At 49.1% G+C, this 15,006-nt stretch overlaps 1 protein-coding gene across 1 annotated transcript; it reads left to right on the top strand.

Moving 5' to 3' along the window:
* The first annotated feature begins 1,293 nt into the window (after positions 1-1,293).
* On the top strand, positions 1,294-11,346 carry CRX (cone-rod homeobox). The gene is made up of 4 exons (XM_032613898.1): positions 1,294-1,332; positions 8,751-8,885; positions 9,621-9,772; positions 10,695-11,346. The coding sequence occupies exons 2-4, from the start codon at positions 8,786-8,788 to the stop codon at positions 11,340-11,342; spliced, it is 900 nt and encodes a 299-aa protein (XP_032469789.1). The 5' UTR covers positions 1,294-1,332; positions 8,751-8,785; the 3' UTR covers positions 11,343-11,346.
* Positions 11,347-15,006: the final 3,660 nt, after the last annotated feature.

Raw genomic sequence — 15,006 nt, 5'->3', positions numbered from 1 at the left:
CCCTTATGGTGAGACACAATGACCCAGCCACAAGGCGGGATTACGGAGACCTCATGCACGTAGGTAGATGTTGGGGTAGATGGAGATGGAGAACAGACCCATTTGGGTCCAGGAGCTCAGGCAGATATTAACATCCAGAGAGAGACACACACCCAGAGAAGGACAGAGAGAAGAAAATTCAGAGGGAGGCAGAAACAAGGATAGTCAGAAGTACAGAACAAGAGAGGTACCAAGATAGGGAGAAAGAAACGAGGGGGAAAGCTAGAGAGAAAGAAAGCAAGAATCAGAGGAAGAGGCAGGGAAAGAGAGAGAGAGAAACAAGAACAGAGATTCGAGCTTAAGAGGTTGGATAAAGGAGAGAGGTACTAGTGCGAGGCGTAGGGGAGACTGGTGTCACAGGGTGACAAGGACAGAGGCCAAGACCAAAACAAGGACAGGGCTGCATAGAGAGTGGATGAGAGACAGACAACAAGAGGAACCAAGACAGAAAGACAGGAGACAGGGACAGAGAGACCCAGGGCTGGAGAATGAGACAGGGGTACACAGGCAGACGGGCAGCAGTGGCACAACCCGAGGCTCAAAGCAAAGAGAAACTGAGGCACGGAAACCCCAAATGAAGACCAAAGGCGTGGAGGGAGGGAGGGACAGATAGGGATAGAGATGGAGATGATACAAGGAGAGAGAGAGAGAGAGGGAAGAGCCCAGGGGAGAAGAGGAGATGGGAGAAGTTGATATCAAAGAGTGATAGAAGCTGAGGAAAGAAAGAGGAAAAAGGGAAACTGAGGCAGAAAGGAAAACAATGGGACAGTGCAGAGATAACTTAGTGGGCAGATAGACTGTTGGGGAGAGAAAGGGTGACCCAGGAGAGAGAGAGAAGAAAGCCCCGCGACCCTCGTATCTTGAATGATCTCTCAGGAACACCCAACATCGCTCTCCTTCCTCTTTGGTGGGAAAATAGCCGAAGCTGGAGGGACACCAATTAGACCTCAGGAAGAACTTCCCTGAGGAATGGGGACTCCTGATCACAGGCGGGACCAGGGGCCGCCCTTCCCCATCAGCCCTAATTGCCAAGATGTCATGGAGGTGGGGAGGCGAGGAGGGGATTAGGCAGACGGGTGCCCCTCCCCCTCCCCGCCAATGTCACCTCCTGGCGCCCAGTTGAGTCCCCACCCGGGCCAGGATTACCCTCTGAGATCCAGGCCACGGCAAATGACATCACTCCCAGCCAGGGCTTAAAATCTCCCCATGTGAGGGGACCCATTTCCTTCAGCCTCTGCTGTCTGACTACTCCATCCCAGGCCACCAGGAGAGCTACATCCCTACTTTCTGAAGGTGAGTGTCTGCAGGGGCAGCGGAGGGGGTGGAGGAAGGGGGAGCGAGGGAGGGGGCAGGAAGGGTCAGAAGGTGGGTACATTTTATTCGTGGCTGTGTTTTTACTGTCTGGCACAGGGGTGGAGAAGGAGTGTGTGATGTTTCTGGAGAATCCTACATGGATCAGAGGGTCCGTCCTGATGTTTGGGGGAACGGTGCAGGCTGTGACTGCAGTGGGGCAGGCGGGGTGTGTGCGTGTGTGTGTGTGTGTGTGTGTGCGCGTATGTTTGTGGACGGACAGGGGGAGCTGGCCCATGGCATGGGGGTTCCAGAAGCTTCAGGGGCGTCTTGTTGGGGAGGTGGGGGGCTTTTCAGAGCTTGAGGGCAACTCCCTGGCACGTCTCCCTGTTGTATTTTCTTTAAAACTTACCGCAGCCTGAAACTGTCTCTTCATGTGTGTTTATCTACTCATTGCCCATCTACCCCACTGAACCTTGATTTCCTCCCAGTGCCTGGTATGTGGGATGCCTACATATTTGGTGAACAGATGGATGGATGAATGACAGAAATAGAATTGAAGAGACACAAGCACACAGAGAGTCAAGGTTTTGTGGCTGCAGCAGGAGGGAAGAAGGGGAGACTATGAGACTGCCCGAGGGGGCTGGGAATGCACTGATTTGGGGATAAAGTGGCGGTGAATTGCTTACCTGGGGACCTCATTTTCCCCAGAGGCTCTGGCTTTTCCCAGGTCCAATCTTGGGTGATGAGCACGACACCCTCCTTGTCTCCAGCTGGACAAAGCTGGGGGCGGAGTCTGGCTGGGCTGATGTGGAGCCCCGTGGGTCTGTGCCAGGTCACTCTGAGTCTCAGTTTCCTCATCTGCAAAGTGGGGACAATGACAAGTTGCCACGGTGATCTAGTCAGATGACTCACGGGAAGCCCATGTCACAGGCCTGGGCAGCAGTGACAGAGGAGGGGGCTGGCTTCATCCTGCTTTGGGGGACCCCAAGTAGATTTGGGGAGTCAAGGGCAGGGCTCTGGGGCCCAGATATCTGGTTTCTATTCCTGGCTGTGCCACTCGCCCCCGTGTGTCCTCGAGAATTGACAGAACCTTTCTCAGCTTCAGTTTCCTCATCTGAGAAATGGGCATCTGAGCTCCGCGGGGCTGTGGTGAGCATCCCATCCTAAGAGGTCATGTAGCTTGGTGGTCAAGAGGGCGCAGGCTGGGGGGGCAGGTGCTGGCTCAGCCGCTGACGCGTGTGATGGGATCAGGGACTCTGCTTCTCTGAGCCTCAGTTTCCTCCTCTGTGGAGTGGAGATGACAATAGGACGTACCTCGTGGGAAGCTGTCACTGGATTATTGTTCCCCGAGATCTTATTTCCAAGGTGCCGTGTCTGAACAGTTAGGGATTCCAGCTGGAGGTCCTTATGGTTGGAGGATCTCCTGCCTGACCTGGGGCAGAGACCTTCCTCCCCTCAAGGTTTCGTTTCACCAACCGTAGATTATCTCCAGGACCACCCACAAGATGGGTGTGAGCCTTCAAGCCTCACTTGTCCGAGCACCTGCTCAGGTGAGATCCTGGACCCAGCGGCTGCTGAACCCCAGGAGCCCAGGCACCACCCTAGGGCCCCACTAGTTGGTTCCCAGGGCAGGGATGGTGATTTCCCTGGCTCCACCATTTGGGATTATGAAACATCGTTGCCTTGAAATTCACCCGGCAGGATGAAAAAGGGTTGCTGTCTGGCTCACCGTAAATTGTCAATGAAAGACAGACATTGTAGTCGCTGTCTGTGCCCCTGGGCATTGACACACAAAGCTGTTCAGAGGAGAGAAGCTCTGGAAGCCTCATCCTGTTGCCTAACCCAGAGAAAGGCTTTGGTGGGCATCCGATATCATTTTTGTTGTTATCATTCTTTGCCAACATCGTTTCCACCAAGCGCTTCCTTTTTTTTTAATATATAAGTTTATTTATTTTTTATTTTTGACTGCGTTGGGTCTCCGTTGCTGCACGCGGGCTTTCTCTAGTCGCGGCGGGTGGGGGCTACTCTTCGTTGTGGTGCGCGGGCTTCTCATTGCGGTGGCTTCTCTTGTGGAGCATGGGCTCTAGGTGCGTGGGCTACAGTAGTTGTGGCGCACGGGCTCAGTAGTTGTGGCTCATGGGCTCTAGAGCACAGGCTCAGTAGTTGTGGCGCACGGGCTCAGTAGTTGTGGCTCATGGGCTCTAGAGCGCAGGCTCAGTAGTTGTGGCGCATGGGCTTAGTTGCTCCGTGGCACGTGGGATCTTCCCAGACCAGGGTTCGAACCAGTGTCCCCTGCATTGGCAGGTGGATTCTTAACCACCAGGGAGGTCCCGCTCTTCCTTATTTGATGATCTGAGGAGTGGGCAAACCCTCAGTCTTGGAGGTCATTATCATTATCAGCTGCTTGATTTTGGTCGAGCACCCACCTCCCCCTGAGGCTCAGATCTTCTGCCCGTAGGGTGGGATCAGCCCAGTGAGAGAGATCTAGGCTTTCCTGGAAGACCAACGCCTTAGCCGGGTAACTCCATGTAGATTCTGTGGTAAAGACAGATTCAGTGGAAGTGGAGGCTCTTGTTCCAAGCCCTGCAAATTGTCCCTAGAGGGCAAATTCACCAGCCTCCCTGTTTCCACTCTCTCCGGAGGCTCCAGTGAGAGATCATCACTCCTTGAAGAGGAAGAGGACAGAGGGGACTCAGACTGGGGGCTGGGAGAGCAGGGCCTCCAGGAGGTCCCCAGGGTTGGACTCCTGGGTCCCCACTCACAGCCTGTGAGTGACCCTGGGCAGGTCATAGCACTTGAGACTGAAGATGTTCTTACCTGTAAAATGTGAACATATTAGTAATAGCAGTCTCTCCCTCCCAAGGTTGTGCTGAGGGCTCAATGCCATCCTGCACTGGGAATTATTGTATTAGTTATCTGTGGCTGTGTAACAAGTTAGCCCCAAACTTAGTAGCTTAAAACAATAAATATCTATGATGTTGTATAGTTTCTGAGGTCACAGGAATCCAGGCATGGTGTTGCTGGATGATTCTGGCTCATGGTGTCTCGTGCTGTTGTAGTCAGATGTTATTCGGGGCTGCAGTCATTTGAAGACTCCGCTGAGGCTGGAGAATCAGCTTCCCTGGGGGTTCATTCCCATGGCTGTTGGCAGGAGGCCTCAGTTCTTGCCACACAGACCTCTCCATAGATAGGACTGCTCAAGCATCCTCACCATGGCAGCTCGATTTCCTAGAGAGAGAGGGCCAGCCTCAGAAGTCACACTGTCATTTCCACAATATCCGGTTGGTTGCACACATAGCCCTGCTCCGTGGAAGGAGACAACTTTAGGGTGTAAATACCAGTCACTACCTAGGACACCACTTGATTCTTAGGATTTATGTGGTGGTTTTTACTTTTATGGTTATCATCAGCACTGAGCATCCCCGTGACTTTCCTATCAGGTCCTACATAATCTTAGTCCACTTTCTGCCCTGGTCACTCTGCTCCAGTAACACTGGACACCTTGATTCTCCTCCATAAGACAAAACGATTCCAGCCTCCAGAGCTTTGCACCTGCTGTTCCCTCTGCCTGGAGACCTCAACCCCGAGGTCCTCCCACGGCTGATGTGGAGTCCTGCAGCTCCAAAGTCACCTTCTTAGAGAGACGTCTTCCCCTGATCATTCACCTAAATTAGATGCCTCACCCTCACCCCAAACCCTGTCACTCTCCTATTACCGCATTTAATTTTTCTTGGAGTTCTTGAAATTTTCCGAAAGCATTTTTTTTTCTCTTTTCTTTTTTTTTTAATCCGAAAGCATTTTGATTCTCTAAAAAAAAAAATCTCTTTCCTTGTCCACTATTTGTTTCCCTGACCAGGAACTCGAAGTTCAATCTCATGAGAACAGAGATGCTCGGTGTCTTATTTCTTGCTGTATCCCTAATGACTAGAACTCTCAAAAATATTTACTGAATGGACAGCAGAACTTCAATTTATGATAAATAGAACTCTGCCTACCAAGGGAGGGTTGAGAAGGACAGGGCAGTGAGAGAAGGAAGGGGTGGGAGCTCAAATAAATGTCATCCATTTTTTAAGCATTTATTTATTTTTCAGATATTTATTGGGGGGCACTGGGGACACCGCAGGGAGTGAAACATTCCTAGTCTCTGTTCTCAGGTAGCTGACAGCATTGGGGGAGACGGGTAAACTCATAAATATGGCATATTTAACAGGTGTGATTCCTGAAGAACAGGAGAAAGAAAGTGTGTGTGTGTGTGTGTGTGTGTGTGTGTGTGTGTGTGTGTGTGTGTGTGTGTCTGTAATCCCGTTTAGGGTATGGGCTGGCTTTCCTGGGAAGTTATGTTTGAGTTGTGACCTGGAGGAGGAGAAGAGGTGAGTTAGCTGGTGAGGGGGGTCTTTGGACTGGGGGTAGAGGAGGCATTCCTGGCCTGGAACAGCTTATTGGAAGTTTCCGGAGAGGCCGAGAGGTCTCCTGAGGCCATCTTAACTAGGGCGATAGGGAGCCCTGGAAAGGTTCTTTCTCTCCCTTTTATTTAATTATTTATTTTTTAAAGGAGAACTTTAAATATTTATTTACTTATTATTTATTTCTTTTGGCTGTACCGGGTCTTAGCTGTGGCATGCGGGATCTTCTAGTTGCGGCATGCGGACTTCTTAGTTGTGGCATGCATATGCCATCTAGTTCCCCGACCAGGGATGGAACCCGGGCCCCCTGCATTGGGAGCACAGAGTCTACCCACTGGACCACCAGGGAAGTCTCTCTCTCTCTTTTAAATAGATGGTATTCTTGGTTTTGTTGTTGAAAAGGTAACATACTCACTCATGGTTAAAAAGTAATCCAAACTGTAAAAACAAGGTATGGATATAACACAACTCCCCAGAGGCAGCCACTTTTACTACATATTGTGTCCTTCCTGGGAATTTTCTATGCAGATACAGATATACATTTATATAAATATATTTTATATGTATATATTGCTGCCTTGTTTTTAAAAATCACAAATGGTAGCATGCTATACACACTGTTTTTTTCCTTTGAAATATATATATATATTCAAAGGATATATTCCTTTGAATATAATATATATTGTATATATAATTTGGTAATATATGATATCTAATACAGACACACACGTACCTATTGCCTAAGTGTAATAAAAAATTAAACGCCTGACTCTTAGGCACATGTAATAAGTGCAGGTCAAAGATTTATTTAAATCATGAATGAAGGAACTGGCTGTTTCAAAGGAGAATTCAAAGAACAGAGGTTAATACCATTATTCAGGAAAGGCATGCCAAAAAAAGTTGGTCACTTTAGATATGAAGCTAGTTCAAGTCCTACAGGGCAGCAAAACTAACCTCTGAGGTTATCTTTTCTACCAGAGGCAAATGATTGATAACCAAACTTCTGGAAGTTACCATTTACCTTGTCAGTGTCTGGATCCTAATCGGTAGTGGACAATCAATTGAAAAAAAGTACAGTCCCCTAGAAAAGGAAATAATGCTTGGGTTGGTCTGCTAGATGAGGCTCCAGGACAACCAGGAAGTGACATGCTGTCATCCTTTTGTCTCATTGCCAAGTTTAAGATAATCTTTCTTAACTATATACTAGAGGTCTTTTCAAATCCATTCATAGAGGACAACCTTATACCTTTTAAATGACTTCATAGTATTCTCTTGCATGGATGTGCCATAACCTTAACATAACTTACCTGATTTACATAATTTACTGACTATGTCCCCTTTGGTGGTCATATAGGCTGCTTCCACATTTTGGCAATTATAAATATGCTACATTAAAAGTCCTAGCTTGGGTGGGGAGGAATAAATTAGGAGTTTGGGATTAACAGATATACACTACTCTATATAAAAGAGATAAACAACAAGGACCTACTGTATAGCTCAGGAAACTATATTCAATATCTTGTAATAAACTATAATGGAAAAGAATATGAAAAAAATATATATGTAGAACTGAATCACTTTGCTGTACACCAGAAACTAACACAACATCGTAAATGAACTATACTCCAATAAAAGAAAAATCCTAGCATAAAGTCTATGCAAACATCTGCTTGCAAATAATAATAACTGACCACAGTTTTGTAGCATTTACTACGTGTCAGGTGTTATTTTAAGTATCTGATGCAGATTAATTCATTTGACCCTCACATCAACCTAAAGATGTAAGTTCCATTTTCATTCCCATTTTCTTTTTTTATAAATTTATTTATTTATTTTGTGGCTGTGTTGGGTCTTCATCGTGGCATGTGGGCTTTTCATTGCGGTGACTTCTCTTCTTGCAGATCATGGGCTCTAGGCGCACAGGCTTCAGTAGTTGTGGCACGTGGGCTCAGTAGTTGTGGCTCACGGGCTCTAGAGTGCAGGCTCAGTAGTTGTGGTGCACGGGCTTAGTTGCTTAGTGGCATGTGGGATCTTCTTGGACCAGGGCTTGAACCTGTGTCCCCTGCAGTGGCAGGTGGATTCTTAGCCACTGTGCCACCAGGGAAGTCCCTCATTCCCATTTTCTGATGAGGTGACCGAGGCACATTGAAGGCAAGTTCCTGGCACCAAGGAAAGATGGCATTTTTCTTTGATAAACGTTTCCAATTAGTTCCATCCACATTGCCACCGCCCTGACATGGGAAACCTGTTTCTCCACTCTGAGGCCGGCCCTGGAGTTACCAATCCTCTTTGTTTGATTTTTTTTTTTTAAATGATATTTTATTTATTTATTTTTGGCTGCTTTAGGTCTTTGTTACTGCGCACAGGCTTTCTCTAGTTACGGCGAGCGGGGGCTACTCTTCTTTGCGGTGCGTGGGCTTCTCATTGCAGTGCTTCTCGGCTTCTCTTGTTGCAGAGCACAGGCTGTAGGCGCGCGGGTACCAAGCCTCTTTGATCTTTGCCAAGCTGATGGGTCAAAAACGGTTGCAGAGGATCATCGCTTACTGTCGTTTGACTGTGACTCTCCCTTTGGGTGACCATCTATCCCGATTTATCTGGGACTCTTCCAGATTTGGCACTGAAATTCCACATCCCTAGAAACCCTTCCATCCCTGGCAGACAGGGACAACTGGTCACCCTACTTACCATGATTCTGCGTGAGGCTGAACGTCTTTTTTGTGGTTCTAGAAGAAAAAAGATCTCAGACAAGGGAGTGGCAGGAAGATTTTTTAAAGGATAGAGTAGGAATAAGAGCTTCCATTTACATGCCCGTTACAGCTTTCGCTCTCTGCCTTACAGAGTCTCACTGAAGCTTTGATGACCTTAAGCAGAGGGCTCTTTTATAGGTGGGGAAACTGAGGCAGAGAGAGGGGGATAAGTTGCCCAAGGTCACACACCTAAGAAGAGACTGAGGCAGGATTTGAACCACGTGGTGATGAACTGGGGAGTGTTTGAGTACCCACCCTTCTCTTGCAGGCCCACTGACCTGGGCCCCAGCATCCCTGAGGACCATGATGGCGTATATGAACCCGGGGCCCCACTATTCCGTCAACGCCTTGGCCCTGAGTGGCCCTAGTGTGGATCTGATGCACCAAGCTGTGCCCTACCCAAGTGAGTACCGTCCGTCTCCCTGCCACCCCCAGCTGGCCCCCATCTTCTGGGGGCCTCTGGGGTCCCTTGCCTTCAGGAGTAGGATGGGCACTTACAGGGGTGACATGAGGGCCATACACCAGCCAGATGTGTTCACCTGTAAATGCCAAACACCCCTCCACATCTCTTAGGGATGCAGGCAAGCATAGGGCCAGTCATAGAAATGGAGGATGGTCGTTCCCTCTGGGGTGAAGGAGGGAAGCGATCTGGAAGGGGGACCCAGAGGAATCCCCACCTGTTAGCAATGCTTTATTTCTCAAGGAAGGAAGCACTCTGGTTTTGGTGGCATTATTCTTTAGGTGTTTTTTAAAAACTTGATTAAGTTGACTGTTATGGACCTGCCACTTTTATAGGCTGTATATCCAAGATGTCATGTTTCAACTGCATGTGTTAGTGCAGAAGAAATTTTAGAAAGGGGATGAAGATCAAACTCATATACCTCCTTACATGGCTAAAGCCAGTTCTCCTCAGGGAGAAGCATGAGCCCCCCAATGACAGACAAAGGGGGACCCCATTTCCCAGGGGGACAGAGTGAGGTCTAGAAGTTCAGGGAATCGGCACCCCCTTAGTTTGGGCAGTTGAACACCCAGAAGGAGCTTCTCGGCATCCCATGTACGCTCAGGACCTCACATCAGCAGATGAAGAGAACGGGGTCTCAGGTCACCTGAAGGTCCCATTTTCCCATCCCTACACCAGGCGCCCCGAGAAAGCAGCGGCGGGAACGGACCACCTTCACACGAAGCCAGTTGGAGGAGCTGGAGGCCCTGTTTGCTAAGACTCAGTACCCAGACGTGTATGCCCGTGAGGAGGTGGCTCTGAAGATCAATCTGCCTGAGTCCAGGGTTCAGGTGGGATGTTCTGGTCTCTGGACTCCTCTGGTCCTTCCTGGGACCCAGAGTGAAGGGAAGGGGGAGAGGTTGCAAAGTCACGGCCAAAGTCATAAAGTGTCCTAGTAATCCCTCGCCTCTATTTTTTCGCTGGCGTCTTCTCTTACACTCCTATCCCTTCTCACTCTACTCCAGCAACACTGGCCCCTGGTCCTTCCTCTAGCATGCCCACCAAGCACACTCCTGCCTCAGGACCTTTGCACTCTCTGTTCCCTCTACCTGGAAGGTATATTCCCCATCACCGTCTTCAAGTCTTTATCCACCAATCAAGTCACCTTGCTAGTCAATGAGACCTACACCCCCTTTGGCATTTGAAGCCGCAACCTTCCCCTGCCACCCCACCCTGCTGCCCGCCCTTATCCTGATCAACTGGTTCTTTCATAGTATTTATCACTTTCTAAATACTATGTGATTTGTTTACTTCCTGTTTGTTTTTAGCCTGTCTCTCTCAACTAGAATGTCAGCTTCACTTGTGTGTCCCCAGAGTAGTAGAAGATGGTTAATCCATGCTTATTAACCAATTGGATGGATGGATGGATGGATGGGTAAATGTGTATATGTGCGTTTGTATGATAGTATGTGTGTACATATGGTTGGATGGATGACTGTGTTTATGTATGTATTATTGTATGTATATACGCACATATGTATGTATGTATGATTGTATGTATGTGCATATGGTTGCCTGTATGTGTGTGTGTGTACAGCTCTATGTATGAATGATTGGATGGATGAATGGGTGAGCGCCACATAACTGATTGCAAAGTGGAGAGCTGTGACTCTGGCATGTCTCACCAGTAAGCATCACCATTCCTGGGCACCATGAAGGCTCCCCTGGGCCTCCTTCCCACTCACCCACCCCGACCTCCCCTCTCACCCCCAGGTTTGGTTCAAGAACCGCAGGGCTAAGTGTCGACAGCAGCGGCAGCAGCAGAAACAGCAACAGCAGCCCCCAGGGGCACAAGCCAAGGCTCGTCCTGCCAAGAGGAAGGCAGGCACCTCTCCAAGATCGTCCACGGATGTCTGTCCAGACCCGCTGGGCATCTCAGATTCCTACAGCCCCCCTCTACCCGGGCCCTCAGGCTCCCCCACCACGGCAGTGGCCACGGTGTCCATTTGGAGTCCGGCCTCAGAGTCCCCTTTGCCCGAGGCACAGCGGGCTGGGCTAGTGGCCTCGGGCCCTTCTCTGACGTCGGCGCCCTACGCCATGACCTACGCCCCCGCCTCTGCTTTCTGCTCCTCCCCCTCGGCGTATGGGTCGCCGAGCTCCTATTTCAGTGGCCTGGATCCCTACCTTTCTCCCATGGTGCCCCAGTTGGGGGGCCCGGCTCTCAGCCCCCTTTCTGGTCCCTCCATGGGGCCCTCACTGACCCAGTCCCCCACCTCCCTGTCAGGCCAGAGCTATGGCACCTACAGCCCTGTGGACAGCTTAGAATTCAAGGACCCCACAGGCACCTGGAAATTCACCTACAACCCCATGGATCCCCTGGACTACAAGGATCAGAGTGCCTGGAAGTTTCAGATCTTGTAGAAGATTCTCCTTCTCCACCCCTTGTCCCAACTGCCTCCTTGCACATTGTCTCAACCTGCCCTGGGGCGGCATCCCTGAGAAGGTGGCAGGAGCTGACCATCCCTTCCAAAAGGTCATGGCCTCTTTGGCTCCAGTGCAACTTAACCTAACCCAGTCTACCCCTTTGCTCCTGGGGAGCCCCATAAGTCTTAGTCATTCTCTCAACCCCAGTGCCGTCTCACATGGAGTCCAACCGGCATTTCAAACCATGAGCCCCAGACTCCAGAAACTGGTGCTGAGAATTTGCCCTGAGACAAAATTAAACCAAACGTGCAGCTGATTTGGGGTAATGTTTAGGTCAGAATCACGGTGTCCTTGAACAAACAGGGAGGGAGGCTCGATTCCTTCACTTTCCATTTGGGACACATCTTTAGCATATGAGTAGAGATCCTTCTAGAAACTCCAAAGACAGACTTTACAAAGCCCCAGGATGGAACCTTAGGCCAATTATACAGTTAAGTTCAGAAATTCATTTGACAATTTTACATATTTCATAAATGTCAGGTTTACATGATAGGCTTAGGGGGCTGTTTGATATATATATATTTTTCTTTTCTTCTTCTTCTTCTTCTTAGTTTCTTCTTAAAGACATTTCATCATTCATTCATTTGGACATCGGAAATGGGCATACTTGGTGGAAGAATGGAAGGCAAGTTGCCTGTTTCACATGTTTTGTTTTCTTTTGTTTTTGCATTTTCTAAAGGTGAACTCCACCCACACATTGGAGGAATCGTCATTGTTGTCGTGTGGGGTGCACCGACTATGGTTGTGGGTATTTCAAAGAGAAGAAGAGGTGGACAGGCTTCCCACCTGCAAATATACAAGAGGCGGGGGTGAGAAATGGATTTGGAGGCAGCCCCACATCCCAAACACACATTCCCTCTTCTAGATGTTCTGTTTTCAGTTTCGATTGTGGGATTGGACAATAAATAGAGCTTGGCCTGGGAAGTTTTCCTGGGGCAGCACCATATTTCTTTCAATGCCGTCTGACCCATGGCCACAGAGACAAGCAGTGTGAGAATTTGAAGAAGGATTCAGGCATTCTGACACTCTTGGAAGTTTGGTACTTTGGCACCTACCTCCTCAATCTGAGTTCTCCTTTCATTTTTGGGTGGGGAAGGCAGCAGCCATGAGCCTTTCACTGGCGGGGGGGCGTTTCACAAGGCAAGGGGTGAAAGAAAGTAAGGGGGTGGTGTGCTGGGAGATGCTTAACAATGGATTCCTGAAAGAAGAGGAAAGCCCTGATTTGTAGTGGTTGCCCATTTCCATGGTGTAAATACTGCCACCGTGGCTGATTTCAGGGCATCAAGCTGAGGTCCCTGAACTCAGAGGTGGGAAGAGACACTTGTAGTCTGCGCTCATGAGCCAGGACAAGCAGGCTCCAGGCCCCCAGTGCAGGAAGGAATGTCAGGAGGAAGGCACGGTACAAAGAGAGGCTGACAGCCATCGGACGATTCTTCCGGGTCCAGGTCAGGAAAGGTCCACACAGCCTAGACCCTGGAGGGCACACTGCAATCATTAGAGCCCACAAAGGTGGTTTACTCAATACTTCTCGATCATCTCTCATGGGTCTGAGTCATGCTGGGACATTAGGCCCAGAGTCCACTGTGGGATGCAATGAATAAAGAGAGAAGGACGGTATATGTTGGGGTACGAGATGGGGGATCCAGGCAAAATTTTCAGGGTAGAGACAGGTAGGAGACGACACTGTGCTCTGGATCTGTGCAAAAGTTGGGACCGGGATGCCACGTCCGTCAGTCATTTTGCAGAGACTCCCACTCTCTGAGCTGGAGGCTGGGGTCTCAGGTGTTCCCCATTTATAGAGGAGGGTGTGTCTTGTGCAAACAATTCAAAGGCAGCTCAATAAGGAGGTCCAGGGAGGGCTTGGAGGATGGACATGATGTTCTGGAGGAGGGTGGAAAGTAATAGTGGCTGGATGGGGGAGTCACAGTCACAGGTCAAGACTTCAAGAGACCCCTGTCCTGGTGTCTTCTGAGAGTTCTCTAGGAGTTGGACAGAGGGAGGAGTTGAATCTTTTGGGAGATTCCAGGTTCCTTTCCCTGGGCCAGCCTCCTGAACATTGGTTCTTCAGATGTCCATTGGGGATTCCTAAAGCCAGGAAGAGTGACAAGGGAATTGGGGACAGAGCAAAAGGCAAGGGGCCTCCCTCACTCTGTGTCAGGCCCACTGTCCTCCCCTTTCCCACTCACTGGAACTCCAGGTCTCCCTTCGCTGGCCACCTGTGGAGTGAAAATGATTAAAATGTTGAATCCCGCTTAAAGTCTGGGTGATTTTTTTTTTTGTTTCCATGTAGGTGCAGACCTGAGGAAGTAAAAACAAGGTTTGCTCTGTCCCCACCCCCTCTCCCCCACCTTCTTTCTCTGGGGGCATGGGTGCGTCCATGTGCTTTCTCTGTCTGGTCACCGTCTTTTCCATGATATCTCCCTAAAGCCAATTAGGCAGGGACATGGGCTCCAGACGGCCAGCTTCCACCTGCTGTTACCTCACTGGGCCCCTCCCTCGCTGCAAGGGAGTGATGACCATGCTTCTTGCCTCAGTGGTCCATGTGAGGTTTATTTATTTATAACTGCGTTGGGTCTTGTTGCTGCATGCGGGCTTTTTCTAGTTGCAGCGAGCGGGGGCTACTCTTTGTTGCGGTGCACAGGCTTCTCATTGAGGTAGCTTCTCTTGTCACAGAGCACAGGCTCTAGGCACACGGGCTTTAGTAGTTGCGGCACGCGGGCTCTGTAGTTGCGGCTCATGGGCTTAGTTGTTTCGTGGCATGTGGGATCTTCCCAGACCAGGGATCGAACCCATGTGCCCTGCATTGGCAGGCAGATTCTTAACCACTGCGCCACCAGGGAAGTCCCGGTCCATGTGAGGTTCAAGCCCTCCTCATCAGCCTCTAGACCTCTGCAGCTTCATCTCACACTCCTCCTTTCCCCTTCCATCCTTGCCACTTTCGATTTCCCACCCTTTCTCTTCCATCTCTCTTCTTTTCTCTTTCCTTTTTTTCTTTTCCCGTCCTGACTATTGAGTCTCAGTCTCCCAGGTCCCCATTTCTTTTAGATGATTTTTGTCTTTTTCTTTCTTTCCCCTTATTCTCTTTTCCTTAGTCTTTGCCTTTCTGTTTCTCCAACTCCAAGTCATCAAGCTCTTCTTCTGTCCCTGTCAATTGCTGTGCCCTGGGTTAAAATGTGTGTGTGTGTGTGTGTGTGTGTGTGTGTGTGTGTGTGTGTATCAAACACTGAATTGGTGAGGTCAGACAAACTTGCTCTCTGAGCCTGGCTCAGCCACTTCTGGTCCTATGACCTTGGGCAATTAGTTTCTCCCAACCTCAGTTTCCCCATCTGTAACATGAGGCATTGAGAAGACCTACCTCAAGAGAATTTAATGACATCATATGTTAAGTACTTGGTCCTGAAGCCTGGTCCATGCTAAGAGCCCAGTAAGCGCTTATTTATTTTTATGGTAAGATACACATCGCATGTAATTGACCATTATTAAATTTTAAAGTGTGCAACTCAGTGGTATTAAATACATTCACAGAAGAAACAAGGCATGCAAAGCTATATATCATGTGAATCCATTTATATGAAAAGTCCAGAATAGGTAAATCCATAGA

Source organism: Phocoena sinus, chromosome 19 (genome assembly GCF_008692025.1).
Source record: "Phocoena sinus isolate mPhoSin1 chromosome 19, mPhoSin1.pri, whole genome shotgun sequence".
Lineage (NCBI taxonomy): Eukaryota > Metazoa > Chordata > Mammalia > Artiodactyla > Phocoenidae > Phocoena > Phocoena sinus.
This window is presented reverse-complemented; position numbering and strand designations above follow the sequence as displayed.